This window comes from Notothenia coriiceps, unplaced genomic scaffold (genome assembly GCF_000735185.1).
Source record: "Notothenia coriiceps isolate Sejong01 unplaced genomic scaffold, NC01 NC01_scaffold00035626, whole genome shotgun sequence".
NCBI classification, from domain to species: Eukaryota; Metazoa; Chordata; class Actinopteri; order Perciformes; family Nototheniidae; genus Notothenia; species Notothenia coriiceps.
In genome coordinates, this window is record NW_011368327.1 from 78,254 (window position 1) to 97,595 (window position 19,342).

At 40.9% G+C, this 19,342-nt stretch overlaps 1 protein-coding gene across 2 annotated transcripts in view; it reads left to right on the forward strand.

Annotated features, from left to right (window-relative positions):
• Positions 1-6,238, forward strand: part of myb (v-myb avian myeloblastosis viral oncogene homolog) — a 7,852-nt gene extending 1,614 nt beyond the window's left edge. Inside the window, exons 2-15 of one of the 2 annotated variants that reach the window (XM_010791690.1) lie at positions 299-416; positions 626-697; positions 802-894; positions 1,557-1,777; positions 2,227-2,449; positions 2,555-2,623; positions 2,720-2,824; positions 3,421-3,654; positions 4,227-4,345; positions 4,439-4,553; positions 4,662-4,757; positions 4,967-5,065; positions 5,171-5,254; positions 5,791-6,238. In XM_010791690.1, the coding sequence (XP_010789992.1) occupies positions 299-416; positions 626-697; positions 802-894; positions 1,557-1,777; positions 2,227-2,449; positions 2,555-2,623; positions 2,720-2,824; positions 3,421-3,654; positions 4,227-4,345; positions 4,439-4,553; positions 4,662-4,757; positions 4,967-5,065; positions 5,171-5,254; positions 5,791-5,904 (1,762 nt within the window). In that variant the 3' untranslated portion in view covers positions 5,905-6,238. The remainder of the gene's footprint in view (positions 1-298; positions 417-625; positions 698-801; positions 895-1,556; positions 1,778-2,226; positions 2,450-2,554; positions 2,624-2,719; positions 2,825-3,420; positions 3,655-4,226; positions 4,346-4,438; positions 4,554-4,661; positions 4,758-4,966; positions 5,066-5,170; positions 5,255-5,790) is intronic. The other variant, XM_010791691.1, reaches the window with a different exon arrangement.
• Positions 6,239-19,342: the final 13,104 nt, after the last annotated feature.

The following is a 19,342-nucleotide window of genomic DNA, read 5'->3' on the forward strand; positions in this document are numbered from 1 at the left end:
CCCCCCCCTCCCTCCCTCTCGCGGTTCTTCCTCTCCCTCTCTTTTTTTTCTCTCTCCCCTGTCTTGGCTAAAAGCCTGCACCCAGACCTTCAAGAATGACTGGTTCTGTCTGTGTTGACACCTGATGAGTTAAAGAGTTCTTTATGCGCTCTGTAAAGAGACGATTAGGGAGTAGTTTGGAAACAGGCCGGTCCTTATTGTGCTTATTATTTACCTTTCTATTATATTACACTGTTATTTTTCACACAGTCGCCACCATTTGTTCATTTTATTTTCCCTTTTTCTCTCATGTCGGCAGTGTTTACAGTAGCGAGGAGGATGAGGAGGAGAACGAGATGTATGAACATGATTATGATGGAGCGCTGGCCAAGGCAGGGAAACGCCACCTCGGCAAAACACGTTGGACACGAGAAGAGGTACACACACATTCAAAACCTCTTCTGTACAATACAACGCTATTTGATTATGTATGGACATTGCCTCAGGGGCGATCACCTCACACGAACCTGCAACCTTTCTTTTCATTGTTGTCTGGTCCAACCACATTCACTGATGTGGGCTGATGTTCATCGCCGTGACATATTAGATGGCTGACAGACTGCAATATGTTTTTCTCTTCACTCAGGATGAGAAGTTAAAGAAACTTGCCGAACTTCACGGGTCAGAAGACTGGAAACTCATTGCAAGCTTACTAACTGTGAGTAAGAGGGCCTGTGCTTACACACTTGCACGCACAGATGCACAAAATAACTTCCCAATACATAACGATGATTACTAATCTCATGCTTTGTGATTTACCAGAATCGGTCAGATGTGCAGTGTCAGCACAGGTGGCAGAAGGTTCTGAACCCAGAGCTCATCAAAGGGCCTTGGACCAAAGAGGAGGACCAGAGGGTAAGAAAACTGCAAAATGAAATTCAAGAAAGAAAGCACATTTCACTTTGTGTATTATAGTAAATACCTTGCGTAGTAATGCAGAAGTGCTTTAGATGTTAGAGTAATGTAGGTGCAGGCAATCGGGTGGCATTCAGGGTAATAAAAAAGCTATTCTGTAGCAACAGCTTGGCTGCTGTTGCACATTTTTAGTTTCCCAAAAAGTTGCTGTTACCCAACGAGCAGCATGGAAGCCAGTGAAGTGTTTATTGAACAAGTCCAAAGGCGTTATATTTCCACCCAGATGCCACTGTAATGATTAGCAGAGTGGCTAACGTTCCACTGGAAACTCCCTCCCTGCTCACCAGCAGGTGTTCTCAATCACCCCTTAAGAAAGATAAAGAAAGAAGGAAGAAGGAGAGGATAAGCATTCACTGGCACAATGTAGAAGAGATTATTCTCTAACGTGTTTTTGATTGTCTTTTTCTCCCCCCTCATTTTCACCTTGTTATTTTCCTCCCCCCCTTTACTTCTCCCTCTCCTCCCTGTTATTGCTCCTTCCTTCCTCTTTCCTCACGCATTTCCACTACCACTTACTTCTCTACCTTTGCAATGCTCTTCCTCCTCTCCTCTCGTCTTTCCTCTTTCTCTACCCCACACACACAAACACGCACCTACCCCAGGTGATCGAGCTGGTGCAGAAGTACGGAGCCAAGCGCTGGTCGGTCATCGCCAAGCATCTGAAGGGGCGCATCGGCAAGCAATGCCGCGAGCGCTGGCACAACCACCTCAACCCGGAGGTGAAGAAGACCTCGTGGACCGAGGAAGAGGACCGGATCATCTACCAGGCCCACGAGAAGCTGGGAAACCGCTGGGCCGAAATCGCTAAGCTGCTCCCCGGCAGGTAAGGCAGAGAGACAAAAGGAGAAACAAGGTGGAACAAGAGAAGCTACATGAATCATTGAGCTCTTGGTTGGTTGACCAATGTGTGGTTGAGAGGGTGAAATGGAGGAGAGGGCACTGAAGGAAAGTAACAACTAGGAGGAGAAGTAGTGGCTGAAGATTCAGAGGAATAAAGATGAAAAGAAACAGTGTTTTTTTATAGAGAAGGGCCGAGAATCAAATGACTAAGACGAAAAAGATAATGTAGTCTAGACATGATTGAGCTTTTACTAATAACCTTATCAGATGTGTGTGTGTGACTATCTGTAGCAACATCTGTGTGTGTGTGTGTGTGTGTGTGTGTGTGTGAATTGATAACGCTGTCAAGTATCACTAGCATGTCTTTGCCGATGTGTTTTGTAATAAATACCCTGCAAGCTAATACATGCTTTTTCTTTTGGTGACATCCAGGACTGACAACGCTATAAAGAACCACTGGAACTCCACCATGAGGAGGAAGGTGGAGCAGGAGGGCTATCTGCAGCTAACGGCAAAAAACGGCAACTCATCGCTCTCCATCAGCCACGGCTACGTCAAGAACAGCAATCACATCATGGGCTACCCCCACCACTCGCCCGCTCACACGCAGATGTCTCCACTGTCGCAACTCTACTACATCTCCGACACACACAGGGTGAGTGGGCTTTCAGGGAGTGCCGGAGGGGGAAACTATAGAATTCTGATTGCTTTGCTGCAGGTGATTTATTCATTTAACGTGTGTTTCTGATTGGATGAACAGGTACCGTTCCAGATGACGCTGCCTTTTAACATCCGGAACATGCCCCAGCATGGAACTGCTGCTATACAGGTAAACCCAGCACTCACTCTAGTGTGGCTACAGGAAGGATTGTTAGAAAATAATATGGACTGTCACTAAAACCTTACTCCCGCCCACTTTTCGCAGAGACACTATAACGAGGAGGACCCCGAGAAGGAGCAGAGGGTGAAGGAGATCGAGATGCTGCTCATGTCAACAGAAGATGAGCTGAGAGGGAAGCCATCACTATCAGTAAGTCGCTCGTGTGTCTTTGGGGAAAACAAATCTGAATATTTTTTGCGATTTTATTTGCAATATTATCGAAAATGTGCATTATTTAAACATTAATCACATTATCAATGAAAAATACATTACAATGACCATATTGTGAGGGAGTATCTGTCGCAATCAAGGAAGTGTGTAGAATACCATTTGCAAGCCAGGAACATATTTAGTACATTTTGCACCTACTGGGATTTGGATATTGTATTGGGTGGTCCATACTGCGATTCTTTTTAAATGTTGATTTATTGGAACTATGAAATATTTGAGTGACAGCACAATTTATGTGCATGCCTTTTTGACCCCTGCTTTAAGGACAGTGGTTGCATGTGTGTGGCTGTGAGGAGGAAACATCTGGGGGGTCTGTTTCTGCAAACGTGACGAAATAGAACCATAGTGCGCGTGCGTGACCCCTTGTGCAACCCTCCTCACAACACGTCTTGACATAAAAGTTCCCTTTCCTCTTGTCGGACTTGAAATGTGTCTCTCGCGCCTTATTGAAACATCCAGATGATTCTTCTTCGCCGTGCTCTAACCCTGAATCTTTGTATCTTTTTCTCCCCCAGATGAATTTGTCCTATCCCAGCTGGGCCGGCCAGAGCGCTTTGACCAGCAGCTCAGAGGGCGTCATGTTGTTACCTCACCACCACGCCCCCGCCCTGCCTCTGGGTCAGAGCTGCCTACCTGAGGAGAGCGCCTCTGCATCACGTTCAAACGGCAGAAACAACAATAATAATAACAACAACAACAACAACAACAACAGCCTTCACAACAATTTCATGGACTGTGTCATCGATTCAGTAAGCATCTGCATTTAGATTGTTTTTGGGCGTAAGATGACATTTTTAAGTTCAAAAAGGATAGCATAGCAAGTAGCAACATACATTTGACCAAGTAGTGGGGTTTGACCCATATTTTCCCGCCATTTTCCCAGAGCCTCTCCTCAGTGGGTGAGGCCACTACCGGCGGGCTCCGTGATAGGAGCGCTCTCAGAACAGACAGGGTCCTCTCGCCCAATCAGGGCTCAGGAACTGCTCACGGAGCATGGGCTACTTTCACCTGCTCAACTCCCAAGCCCTCACCAGTCAGAAAGCTCCCCTTTTCACCCTCACAGGTAGTAAAAGTAGCCGCCTGGGGTCAGAATCCATCCAATCACCAACCTGCCACCTGATCATATCAACCACCAATCATTTAGAATTAGATCTCTGTTGTCTCCATATTTTTCAATCATTTAAAATTCGCACCGGCCCTCTTTTCTCCTTTCTTCTCCATCTCTGTAGTTCCGACCTAGTGTTCCATCCATCATCTGCCAAATTGCTCTAAAATAAACTTCCCACTTTGATTGATGGCTTTGCTTCCTTTTGTTCCACAGTTTCTCAACCAATCAATGAGCCCGGAGCACTCTGACAACGACAGTTTACGGATGAGTTCGCCCGTGGACACCAAGCCTGTGATCCACCACACCATCAGCCCCCACACACAGAATGAAATGTAAGTTGCTCTATCTCTCTAAATAACATATTTGTCATCATACAAAGTTGTGGTAAATGGCTCCTAACAAACATTTGTCTTTATAACTCTCAGGTTCAGAACTCCAAACATCCGTCGCTCCATCCTGGAGTCCTCCCCCTGTACGCCCACGCCTTTCAGGTCAGCCCTGGCCATGCAGGAGGCCAAGTATGGCCCCGTCAAACTACTGGTGAGGAACTTTAAAAATATCTCAAGGCTTACATTTGGTATGTTTCATTCTGTCGTGCTTGTTGTTGTTTCCTTGTGACTTACTTGGAGGATTGGTCTCTTTCCCCAGAACTCCCCTTCGGAGCAGCTGATGATAGATTCCATCAAGCAGGAGCCCATGGAGTGTGCCATCGACCAGCCTCCTCTGAAGAAGATAAAACAAGAGGTACTTTACACTCAAAACAAGCACATGGGCATAAAAGAAACATGCAGGCAAATGTGAGACTGAGATAAGAATTTGTTGTTAGCAAATGTGGAGAAATTGAATTAGTTTTGCAACACAGTTTTGAGGAATAATGGTTTTTGAGTTTAGGGTTTGAACTGCAACTATCGAAGTTTCTCGTGATATTTACCAGGATTTCTTCTGGATCCTAGGTGGAGTCCCCGTGTGAGAGGAGCCCGTGTATGCAGTGGGAAGGACAAGAGCTCCACACACAGCTCTTCTCCCCAAGCGGCCCCGCACAGGAAGTACCTGTAAGCTCCTTCAACCTTCAAGTTCTCTAACACAAAGCTTTTCTTAATCACTCACAAATATTTAGATTTCTGTCTCTAACGTATGTTTTGTATGCTTTCATTTAGGACCTACTCACCAGCTCAATGTTGAGTGACGATGGACACAAAGCCTACCACCACCCTCGCAGAGGCATGGGCAGCCCACTACAGGTGTGTACTCGTTTCTAGTGTGGTGCAAGATTTACGTATTTTTGTCGGCCAAACAGGAAGTTAGCAAGGACTCCCTCGACAAAAGCCAATAGGACTTTTCCATTGGGCTTTTGAATATCTCTTCATATTAAAACCACTCAAATATGATTGCCAGAAAGTAAAAAGCTCTATACGTCATGGTCGAATAGCTTCATGTCATCACTGCTAAGCTAAATGTGGACTCGTTTAGTCTCAACTTTTTGGGAACCCCCTTTATAAAGACATGTTAACATTTTCAAAGATTCATAAGTTGGGTATTTACTGACGTATTATGTGTCGCATAACAAACAATGAACATCTTGAAAAGCTTGTTTCAACCACCATTTAAGTCGTCTTACCAAAAACAAAAAAAAACATTGTCTTTGATAAAAAGGAACCCAGACATGCCAACTCATTTCCTTGTAGAACACTCATTCTTGATCTAGGTTTTTAAAAAATGATACAAAAATGGTGGTGATTGCTAATGAACTCATCCTCCTGTCATCCCGTGTCAACAGCAGCTCAGTCCCTGGGAACAGGTGACTTGTGGGAAAACCGAGGAGCACGTCCTGGCCTCGGAGCAGAGCCACAAGTACATCAACACTTACCCCACGAGGACACTGGTCATGTAAAGAGACACTTGTTGAAGTGAAAGATCAGCAGTCCCTGCGCTGGACGCAGCGCGGCGGATTACATTTTTGTTGTGGTACAACAGTTGGGAGAGGCTCTTTGCCATTGGTGTTTTTACACTCACACTTGTTGGATTTCAACCAACCAAAGACTAACCTTTTTTTTTAATCTTTTATACAGAATTTGCTCTGGGTTTTATTGTACGTCCTTACTCTTGGTCTTGTCATTTTTTTTTTAATGTTGTATTATAAATGGGAAACGGTGGCTATATCATTTTCAATGGGCTGTATTATTAATTCTGAATTGTAATATTAATATAAAGAACAAGTTGATTAATTTATTTCCTTTTTTGTTTAATTTTGATAATGTTATTATTGTTTTGTTTTTTACAATTGGCCAATGGAGCAGTGTTGATTTTAAGTATTTAAGCATTATCATATTATTCCAAAGGCATATTAATGGATTGAAAACTGACCTCTTGAGACGTTTCTATTTCTTTTATTGCTATTTTTTACAGGCTACAATGTGTCTACTGAGAATTTCAATTGTTTGGTCCATGCCACATTATGTAAACTCTTAACTACTGAGCCAGAAGCGCTGTTATTAAACTATGAATGATCTTGTTTTACACAACATAAGGGGCCAGCCTTATTAGTATTACCTGACCACCACATTGGCACCTTATTTTATAGAAATTAAATTCATTTCAATTTACTTCTGGCCTTCACAGTATCCTGTATTGAACAAATATATGTGTTAAAGACAAAGTATATATATTTACAAAATATGAAATGAGCTTATATTTAATGAGCCTCACCCAGTAAGAGTAAAACCAAGCTGCACTTGAATGTTATATTCTCCATAAAAAGTGAGGGTACTAAACACTGATATTTTATATAATGCTACAAACAAATACAAATAGAAACTTTTGTATGGTTTTTGTTTTTATACATTTCTTTTGAATTGTTTTATATTGTTGTATATTCAATCATCATTTAGTTTTCTTACTAAGACTGCCGTAGTCCATTACAAACACTTAGCAGACAATCTTGTATACGCCTTGTTTTTTTATAGTAGCCTTTGAGTAAAAAGGATTTTATAAAAGCATTTATACATGCCAAGTTTTCATGTTTTTTATACTTTTCTATACTGCCTAGTAAATAAAGTGTGTTGTTTTTACTAAAATCCTTGTGTTTGGTGTCATTTTGGGCATATCATTCAAAAATAAAAGCATCAGTTTGAAGTTGTAAAAGTAAATAGCAATTCAAAAGCCGTTCCTAAAGGAGAATAAACAACATTTCCATACATGTAAGCTGTAAACACGTTTTTACAAGTCAATATTGTAGCACAAATAGACTGCAGTAGTTTAGGTTACCAGTGTAAACAACACTATGAGGGCACACAAGTGTCCAGGCTAATTCCTGTGTTTAAAGTGAATGAATGATTTGCTATCTGGGTGTCTACTATGCAAATCTTTAAGGATTGTAGTATTCAAATACCCCACCCTCATCTCACACACAATCCTGCAGATACAAAGGTGTGTTGTCATAAAGTTGTGCAGAGCAGATCATAAAACTTTCCCTCCATCTGCCAATTAATAAGTGAGTGCAGAGTTTATCAGCAAGCGAAGATAATAAGCAAATTCATCCAACTGTTGCCTCTCTTTCTGTGGATAAGAAAGGCCCACTCACGTGAAAGTTCCTGAAACGCAAACACTGGCAAAGAAAACAAGTCAACTCCTTTACACATTTAAATGAACCGTGTCCAATAAAATCCTCCAAAAACACATTAACACGTGTATGAGCTCCACATTTAGTCTCATGTCTTCCTGTGAGGCTATGAAAGTCAAAGGGCTAAGATCTATATTTACAACCCCCCCTACCCTTCCTCTTGCCACCTGCACCCCCTGCACCCCCTCACCCTGATCCACCACAGTGCCCTCAAATATAGATTCCCATCTCAAGTAGTAGTCTCGGAGGGATACATAAAAAGACATTCATCGTGACGGACACATGGCTAACAGGAGCTGTGGTATTTAAGGCCGAGCTACACAGAAATAGTTTCCTCTGGGGTGCATGATCTTACTGCAGCTATACGTGTGTTCATATATCTAAACAAACATGCGGTTTAATGTAACAATGATGGAGTAAATAGACAGCGAAGAGGCGAAAGTGCAGTGTTGTAAAGATTCCCTGTCAGCAATGTGTGTGGTTTAGTGTGTGTCTTGTGGAAAGAGGCCAGAGAGAGAGGCAGACTTTCACATTGGGAATTTCACCATCTACTACTACACCCAAAAGAGAAAAAAAAAAAGAGAGAGAAAAAAAAGCCCCAAACCCCACGAGATTTACAGACACCTGCTTCCACTGAGGGAACAGGCAGCTGCCGGTGTGTGTATGTGTGTGTGTGTGTGTGTGTGTGTGTGTGTGTGTGTGTGTGTGTGTGTGTGTGTGTGTGTGTGTGTGTGTGTGTGTGTGTTTTGTGCATGTGAGCAAGCAGTAGTGGACATAATTACATCAATGAGATAACAATACTCTGACCTCGGGCTTGTTTCTGGTCTGCAGTCCATGACAGAGCCAGACTGAAAAGGCAAACACACACACACACACACACACACACACACACACACACACACACACACACACACACACACACACACACACACACACACACTGTAATGATAGAAAAAGTCATAAAGAGAACAAGTTCATCAGTGTGGGCTTCTTTTATTCAAATGATGTGAAACGTACAGGGAGATGTGACTGTATCATTTAAACAGTGCAGTTCAGCAGTCATTAAAAGAGAGGCAACAGAGAGCGTGATATGCTGAAATACTATCAAAACATTGGGTTACTGATGTCATCACAATGAAATTCAATGTAGCTTTTCTTAGCTCCTTTCAGTTCAGATGTTTTAAGGATGAAACTCACACTAAAATGAGTAAACTAATTATTTGTGAAAAAATAGAATTACAGCTAAAAGGTTAAATGCATTAAAAAAAGCAGAAAGAAACTTCAATACAAATCTTAGTTCTTGCAGGTAGAGCATCAAGCTTTCTCCTTATTTTGAATCGACCACAAAACGATCAAAAAGATGTCAAAGGCCTCGATTTTTAAATGATATTTCCCCAAATATAATTTCTATATTATATCAGAATCAGAAATCCTTTATTTGTCCCGCAACGGGGAAATGTACATTATTACAACAGCAGATAAACAGCGGAAAAAATGGCTATTGATGATTACACAATAAGTATGAAGAAAAAAGAGCAGCTATTAAAAGTATTTTTTAAGAAAAGTGACCATATTAAATTAATGAGCTCCCTGGTATTGTATGCCAATTGTGAATAAACTGAAATAAATGTAAACATGAAATTGCAGGAGGGTATATTGCAAACCATTGTTTTCCTATTCTATATGATCCTACTTCTGCATGTCGTGCGTAACTTGTGTACCTTTCTAAAATACACATTACATCTATAGATATTATTTGGACTTTAGAGGTCTTTGGGAAAATGTTAAAATGTTGACACATAAAATGAATGAACATTTAAATGAGCTTCATTTGATTGAAGCACGCTTAGTAAATAACATATAGAACAAAATATTCTAACTATCCCGCTTTAAATAAAAAAGCAGAAGTTCAGTCTCACTAGATTTTTTTTATTTTATCCTCCTTTCCCTTTTCAAATCAAACATGTCTGTCGCAAGCAGATTGGCTCATAAATTCAGTTTGACGTGTCACAATAGATTTATAGCCGGATGTTGCAGGAGTGGCGGGCTCCTGAACACACGCATGGTGCACACTCGCAAAAAACACACACACTTTATAAACTACACACACTCTGGCCAGTGTGCTCTGGGCCTGCATAGATTACTCCAGCCTGATTTCCTCATTCCTTGGTGCTGTTGTGGTGGGAGATACTCAGGCGAGAGCAGCCACTCCCTCTGCCAGCGGTCAGGTAGGAGGGCTGGGCTGGGCTGGCCGGGCCTGATAACTACCCCTCCTCCCCCCCCTCCCCCCATGGTACGGAGGAGAGGAGACACACATGATGGGGAGAAAGAGAAACAATGGGGTTTCAGTGAGGGTCACAAGGAGCTGTATATCGATACAGTTTTTCTGGTTTCTTTCTATTCATTGTAAGTGTTGGAATGTGAAGCAGAAGGGTTAGGGTTAGGGTTTTCAAGAGGAGAGTGGAAATATTATCCTTGGCTAGTGGGCAAAAATTAGATTTTATGTTGCAGCGACCCCTGCGAATAAAGATACTTGCAATGAAAGATTAGCATGACATTTTGGGCGAATACGAACATTGGTTTTGCTAAGATGAGAAAATCACTCATGTGGGTGCGTCGAAGGGATGGTTCAGAATTATTACCTACGGCAGATGGCGGTGGGCACGTACCCAGTCGCCACCTTGCCGTCTGAAAGCCCTTTCCAACAGAACCTGAATCCATTACTTTGTGTAGTATAGCATGATCCATGGTGTCTGTCAGTTAGTTTGTGTCATCATTCAAACAACCGCCATCTCTTGTAGTAAAACTCCATCGGAGGAAAGGAACCTTATTCAACACTTAAAATATCTGAAATGTCCCTTTACATAAATATGGATTCAGCTTGTTCATAGAACACATTTCGAGGAGCCATCATTAATGTGTTCAAATGCATTTTCTTATCTGTGTTTTTTTACTTAGCTTTGAATTAGTCTTTACACATTTGAATGTGAAGAAACGTGAAGGATTAAAGGGAAACTAAACTTCTAATGATGTTTGTGGATGAAATAAAGTAAAGGATGATTTCATCACATTTAAGGAGATTTTCAAATAGTCATATACCAAATATAAGTTTGAGGTCAAGTATACTAAACCCCAAAAATGCTTACTGTGAAGAAAAATGTGTTACAAATAAAATAAGGTACTAAATTGGCCCAATTAAACCCACAGATAGGATATGGTGACCTATATGTGAGCAAACATCCCAGCGTCAGGCTTATTCAGTGTTACAGGTGACACATTTCAACTTTCATTTGAACCAATATGTAGCTTATCCTTCAAACCAACTCGTTTTTTTACACCTGAAGTCTTTCATTTCCTGTATGCATTAAACTCAGCTCCCTCCAGAGAATGAAGGAATGGGTTTCTGTTTAGTCAGACGCTTGTTTGCGTGGAAAGTGTAATTGTGCAGGACCCCTGGCCAAAGTTTGCGTGAGCACCACAACACAGGGAACAACATGCAGCTGCTGACTCACAATGCACATGCATGCATACACTCATAGACAACCAGGAGACACAGATTGAGAGAAAGAGAGAGAGGGATGGGACTGTTGGAGCTGCTGCTGCTGCTGAGGTGATTAGAATAACAGTCTCTGTCTTCCCAGATTTGGCCACCATTCGTTTGGCCGTTTGTTTGTTGTTTTCCAGGAGCGAAAAATGTATAGAGCAATGTGCCTGCTGCAGATAGCCCATAACAATAACTGTAAACATTTGAAAAAGTGGGTCAGGACGACCGGTGCCAAAAGTGTCAAAGAGCAAGAAACAGACGCTTGGCCATTAGATAAAAGATGGACAGAGAGGAGGATAAACAACAACAACAACAACAACAACAACACAATAAGGGAGGACGTCAGCAGAGAGGACACTATGAAACATAGTAGGGTTATTTGTTGATACAATTAAATAATACAAGCAAACCAATACATCTTTATGGAGAACAACATTATGCACAACGTGGGATTTTTAAAATGATGAATATTATATGATAAGACCTTTTGCAAAAGTCCTTCAGTATTAGACATTTTGTGAATATAAAAATAATATTCACATCCTTTTTATGACTTTTTTTAAACATATACATTTAATATAAGGATATGCAGACTCAAAAAAGGGCTGCTTTCTTGATTAATATTTGATTTATGAAATGGTCACTCTGGCAAAATTCAAAGATCTTTAATTTACAGTCACATGATACAAAAATGGCTTAAATAAAACTAAATCTACTGCTTCAAAATATACATTTGACAGAGTGTAGTTAGTGCTGTGAAGTAAAAGGTAAAACTGCATAAAACCGGTTTGAGAATGAAAAATTCCAAACTACTTGCTCGAGTACTTTGTAACACTCTATTATAAGCTATATTGAATATGTGCCTTCATATAATGTAGTGGAATTACACAGGAAACATGTACAGTTACAGTAACATGCATCTGTAACACCCAGTGCAAAACTCTATTGTCTTTAATTTAGTTTCCACAGTAAAAAAGGCTGTTACACATCCTTCCGTGATGATAACTAGTCTCCTCCCCTGCTTGATTTGTTTAAATATTGAAAGAATCTTTATACAAATGTTAAAAATGGACTGGACAAGAATGAACTCACACTTTTTTGTTAACATGACCTCCAAACACATCAAAAGGCAAAAAAATATGTTTCTATGCTGTGTTCCATATGAATCTACCTCAATGAAGCAGGTGTGACTTAGACACGGTCTTAATAAATAAAACAACACACACACACACACACACACACACACACACACACACACACACACACACACACACACACACACACACACACACACACACACACACCCTTCTGGTGCTGAGTGTGTGGTCAGGTTTGTCACCCAGTTTCCTGACTTTTTCCAAGCAACACCTCTCGACACACACACACACACACACACACACACACACACACACACACACACACACACACACACACACACACACACACACACACTCGTCTCTTTGTATGGATGACACCTGTTATGATATAAAGTGCCGATTGTACAATTCCTGACATCATTCCAAGTTAGGTGGCTAAAGCCAGCAAATGTTCCTCTGAACAGTCTTTATTTTCCTCCGTGTGTGTGTGTGTGTGTGTGTGTGTGTGTGTGTGTGTGTGTGTGTGTGTGTGTGTGTGTGTGTGTGTGTGTGTGTGTGTGTGTGTGTGACAACTGTTATAGAGGACATATGGGAGGAACGTGCGATGATGGTTACAAACAAAAACAACAGTACAGCTGGCAATGAATGCATCACAGTTTTTAGGACATTATTGAAGTTGTTGTTGTCGTCATTAGGATCTACAAGCTAACATGGAATTACAATTTTTTTTAATCATTAAAACAAGCTCTGTATGAGGCTGTATGTGTCCTGATCTAAAATGAATTAAACAACTCTATTGTCTGAAATATAAATATAGACAAAGAAGCAGAAAACTGTGAAACGTGCCAATCACTATTCCAAGCTGAAGCATTGTGTTCTAAATGTCTTGATTTGTCTACTAACCAAATGTTTGACTATTTTGTTTCAGTCAATCAAGCAAGTAATTTTTTTGATAATCCACTAATTGGTTAATTGACTGATTGCTTCTGGTCATGGCGTGACTGATGTGGGAATACATTGCTAAAACGACAGAAAAAGTGGGAAGTATGTTAGAAAAGGGAAGTCATCTTTTTAGCTTGGAAATAGTAGTTTTAAAAAAATACACCATCACTTTCAACCAGGGTTAGGGTTAGGGTTAGGGTTAGGGTTAGGGTTAACCCTTAACCCTAACTGCTTTTCATGGTTTTCTTCTGATCACATGGCATAAGCATGGAAAGTCATATAATAAGTGGTTGTATACGTTTTCTATAGGTCACATTATGAAAACCGATTTCTCTCCATGACAACTGAGAACTCTTTATCCATTGAAGAAGACAATCAAATGAGGTTGAAAGCATCGCGTTGCCTACCACTATGTTTCCCAACCTTTTCTTTATATTGACAACTATGTCGCGGCCCAGCGGTGGAGGACATGAGATTGACACACCATGTAAATATAAGGTAAACATTGGTATTATAAATATTAAAACAGACATGTTTCCCCACTGCCTTGCTCAGAGAAAATCCCAACTGCAAACTTTCAAAGTCTCAATGTTAAGGTTGTCCGCGAAAAAGCATGCAAGTGTTATACTGTATGTAATGTTTGAAGTGTTTATCAAGCTCTCCTTCTTTATTCTTCACACTTCTGTTTACACTACTTGTGTACAGATGTGTATAACATCATCAATGACTTTAAGAAGAGACTATCCAAAAATGGGTGCCCTTATCCTCATTTTAATAATTAACTCGCCATGTCAAACCTGACTCACTTCAAATCATCCTGACTGCTGATGTTATTTACTTTCCTTCCTCTCATTTCTTCTGTGGAAGTAGACAGGAAGAGTAGCAAGTGCTGACGAAGTAAATACTAACCCGAATGTCTCTGAGTGTGTGTATGTGTCATGAAGGCTCTTCTTAAACATTTAGTGTGAGCAAAAGCTGTAAAAGAGAAGAAGAAGAGTCCTTAAAGAATGGTAAAAGAAAACCTTCATTGTCTCCAGGGGTTCCGTGGAAATGTTGTTATCAATGGCGGGAAAATGAAAGCAAACATTTTTCTGTGTGAGTGTGAGCGTGGGTGGGTGTGATAAATATACCGAGCGATGCAGACGGCAGGTTTTGAGACACCTGTCCCCCTAAAGATAAGAGGAAGAGATACCAGAGAGCTGGTAAGGTGTGTTCCACAGGTCTTATTTGAGCTGATGGTAATGCTAATACACACATTATGTACACGTGTGACTAAAAGATCAAGCAAAACGTAAATCCCATCTATGTTCTTACCAGCAGTTTTCTTTCTTGCTCATATTTATTGAATTATTACTATTTAAAAAAACAATCTCCAGGATGCATCGGAAGAGAAACACTTCTATTAATAAAAAGGCATGATCCACAGTAATGACTAAAAATTAAACAATTGGTGATTGACTAATCACAGGCAAAATTAAGAAGAAAAGAGAAGTCGATGTTTAGCAGGTCTTTTTTTCAAAATAATGAATATATTGCGTAACAGCGCTTTGAAACACATTGTCAGCAATAAGAGTGATGAGCAAGCAAAGAGCACAATGTGTTCTGAGTTGTTTTGTCTCTCACGTTCAAAGCATTCATATAACATGTCATGTCCAAGAAACTTATAGTGAAAGTTTATTCTTTATGTTAGAGTTGTCATGTCCCTTTGTCTTGTGCTTTATGTCTATGCCCTTAATTATTTCTTCCTCTCATTTCAGGCCTCCACGCTCCCCGCCCCTTTCTGTCTCCTGCGTCCTTGATTATTTCCCCCGCCCTGATTGTTTCCAACTGTGTCCCCTTTACCTGTGTATATATTGTGTTAGCTCCCTCCTGTTAATTGTCAGTTCGTTGTCTCTCGAAGACCACGTATCGGCTTACCTCACGGACCTTTCACGGACCTTTCACGGACCTATGCTATAGATCGCATTCTAGTTTTCCTCGAAAGAGTGTTTTGTTTTCCATATTTTATTACTGTGCAAAATTCCAGTAAAGTCTTTATTTTGAAACGCTATCTGAGTCTGAGTTTTGAGTCGTGCAATTGAGTTCATGCCTCAGTGTTCTCCCCTTGACATAACAGACATGATGAAAACAAGAGAAGCACGTTGCTTCTCCTAATATTTTTGGAAAATGGTCATTTATAATGAATACATTAATGACAATTGATCCATCAAATATCACCTGCTTTTGTTTCCTCAACTGAACAACAATGTACAAAGCATATATTCCTGTTGTTTCACATTGAAAATGAGGATTATAGATTTTAAAAGCAGTTCAGGAGCAGCTTTCGCTTCATTGAACATATCAATACATTAAAGTTTGCCAATTACTTTGCACATTGCAATATACAAATTGAAGAAAATGTACGTTTACATGAATATTAATTGGGTTAGATATATATAAATGGATACTGTATGCTTGGGTGTTTAAAGTGAGCAGCTACAGACATAATTTGGGGCAAAGGGCAAATTGCCTCCAAGGGTATTTGCTCAAAAGACGACGGTCAAGCCAGCAAAAAAAAGTGTTGTTGTGTGTCGAAATGCATCTAAAGTCCAAACACCTTGGGCAAAACTCACACAATATTGATCAGTGAAACATTTTCTTATGTTATACCCTGCATGCATTCATGTTTATACGATGTTTGTTGCCAATACTTTTGACATAAGCAGTAAAGAAAACAACAACAAAGTTTTGAAATTGAAATAGTTTATTGATCTGTCAGTAACAGCATCTCAGTGCAAATAAAAAAAATAAACAATATAAATTAGTATTGATAATAGTTTCTCTCACACACACACACACACACACACACACACACACACACACACACACACACACACCACAATGTGACCATGCAGAAGCGCCTTGGCTCCTCAGCAAAATAAGGGGGGGTTGAGGTGTATGTGTGTGTGCGTGTGCGTGTGCGTGTGCGTGTGTGTGTGTGTGTGTGTGTGAAGATGGTGGGTGGGTGGGGGGGGACGACTCAGGGCGGTAAGAGCACAGCCGTGCAGAGAGATAAGAAGTTGTGGGATTGTTGAGTCGAGAGGGAGAAAAAAAGCAGAGAAAACAGATGGATTGTCAGTGACTATTGTTTGTGTGTGTGTGTGTGTGTGTGTGTGTGACACCTTCACAACTTTAATGCAGTGGTGAGAGGAAGCACGTCAGAATAATAACCAACTTAAACCTTGTCAAGTCCTAAAAATATGAAATAGACTCACATGAATGACCTTGGGATATTATAATAAATACACTGTATGTCACTTTGATAAACAGAAAGCATTATTGCAGTCAACATGGATTTCAGAAAACAAATTCCTTTTTTACTGTTGATTTACACTATTGGAAATACAGAGGAAGAAATACACACAATGTTTTACAAATAATGAATGCCACTAATATATTTATTTCCAAATCTCTTTTATTTTGAACAACAGCAGTTAAAAATCTCTGTGTTCAGCCCTTATCCACTCACCACGTACCAACTGCTGGGTGTAGCATACCTTTCTTTTATCAAAGAAACCGTTAAGCAGGGGATTCCCAAATCTTCCCAGAAACGTATTCCTACTGTACCATTTGGTGAAGAGAAGTCCAGTAAAAGCAAAAACAATGGTAGAAGGTGAAAGGTCGGCGTTGGATGTAATTCCTTAAAAAAAGACACAGAGTTAGAGAGCGAGGCACAGAGGCTGAATGCGGCTCAACATGACACTGATAACCAAATAAGCGGTGAGCATTTTTGTCCATGTAGCGCATGCGTGTTCGCACTGTTGCTGATGGACACACGTTTAAGCAGGGAAACTCACACACAGGTACCGTGGCTACTCTCCATCCTGTAAAATCACACACAAGCAGGCAGAGCAGTCTCACACCTGCTTTTCATGTGCACTAAGGGAGGTGAGAAACAATGAAAAAACGGTTGCAGTGCTGTTGCATTCTAAATGTCTCCATGCAGGCAATCGCTTATTCTCACCACACTCACCCGCAGCAGGGCTCCGCTGAGGTAAGCGAATTATCTCTGCGTTGTTAAAAAAACTGCTATATTCTCGTTAAACACACAGAGAAACACACACAGTACCTGTCATGTCCCATCTTCCCTAGGAAATGCTTATTTTGACCCCCAATGGACGTCCACTCTCTTGTACAGTGGACATGATGGCAGTGGAAGCGGAGGGAAGCGAGATGAGAGTGTGTGAGGAAAGGAGAAGCAGGAGTTATGCAAAAACAATCACACGACACAGCTTCGTCACACAATCGGCACGTCACTCGCTGGATGAGTAGAAAATGAGAAACAAAGCTCTCTGGATAGATACTTTGTGATCACTGGTCCCCATGAATGTGCTTTTGTGCAAGAGAAAGACATAATGCTAAGGTGCGCTTGAAATCATGTTCTGAGAATCCGCGGGCCCACATCACATATTTATGCCACATGTATCAGAGACACTCAAACACACCCTGTCATAAACAAAGGGTCCTGTGGGAGGAAGTGTGATGGAGGGAAAGTACCTCATCAATACAACAACAACAGCAGAGGTGCAGAAAGTGACAGCTGCTCACTGAGAGACACATGAGGGATCACCTCTGAGACAAAACAACACACACAAGACAGCTCAGCATGGCTGCCTACAATAATGGACAGTTCTGCTGGACAAAACAGATAATTGGGTGTAAAAGTGTTCAACATGCAGACTGGTTTGTGCTACGATTATGAAGCCTCAAATTTGGCATGTGTCCCTTGAGATCTTTCTTTATTTTGGAAAACACAAAAAGGTGAAGAAAAGTATAACAAAACATTCAACAAGAATATTTTTATGAGACCAAATGTTACGATGAGCTTTCATGAACTGAGAAAGCTCAGCAAGGAGAGCAACTTGAAAGACGAAAAATGCAAACAACAACAATTCAACCTGACAACAACCTGGTAGAAACCTGCTAATCAAAGGATGGAAAAGACCTTAAGCATATCGTTACAAAAAATGTTGGCATTGCTCGTCTGCAAAACCACAGAGACAATGAATGTCATAAACATGACATAACATGACAAAAATGTCACACTTAATGACAGCGTCAACAGACTACTTCACATCACATAAATCCTTAAGTTGACAGTATTAAAAACTCAGATCTTGGTTTCCTCGATCTCTAGTGCAACTTAACTTCCATCAACGGTTGCTTAATATACAATTCACTTTCACTAAACATCGCTTGAACTACATCACTTGAAACGCAAAAACGTGACTTTGAAAGGATTGGTTTGTGGAGACATGCAATTTTCTAGAGACTTGGCTGGAGTGTGTGAGACACTAAACCCAATAGGAAAATATTCACCGAGGTAACAAATCATGTGAAAAACAGGGTCCTTTTTCTCTGAGACTTCTATACAATCTGAGGTCTTTTTCAAGCAGTGGAGTCGTCACCTGCTGGCCTTTAGAAAGAATGCAGGATACCGGCACTTGGCTTTACTTTTCAGACCTTGTGTCATGGTTTTGGATTTATGTTTTCATTTTCCACCTTTTATTTTGAAATGTTTTCCTCCTTGCGTCTTGTCTGATCCTACTTCCTGTGTTTGCCTTCCTGTCTTTAGTTTCCCTGGTGTGTCTGATTGTGTTCACCTGTTGCCCTTGTGTTTCTGCCTCCCCTCCCCAGCTATGTCTTGTCCTGTGATTACCCTTCTGTGTATTTAGTCTTGTCTTCCCCTGTGCTTCATGTCGGATCGTCGTCTCTTTATGTCTATGACACCTGCCCGTCTCTTCATGTCCATGTTTCCTGCCTCGTCTATGCTTGTCCATGTCACTTGCCTGTTCCTAGTGATGGGCAAATGAAGCTTTGAATTAAGCATCAAACCACTCGGGCAATTGTTTCGAAAATAGGTTCAGTAGGCGCGTTCACACCAAGTACTTTTCCCAGGAAAAGTTCCCGGAACTTAGTTCCCCGGAAATCTTTAGTTCCAGAACTATCTAGTAGATCGCGTTCACACCGGAATAAGTCCCTGAGGGAGGATTACGCAAATGAAGCCGCACACGTCACTTATTCTTCTTCTGCTTATGGTTTACTGGCAGGCCGTAAACAACTTCACGGCATATACTGCCACCCGAAG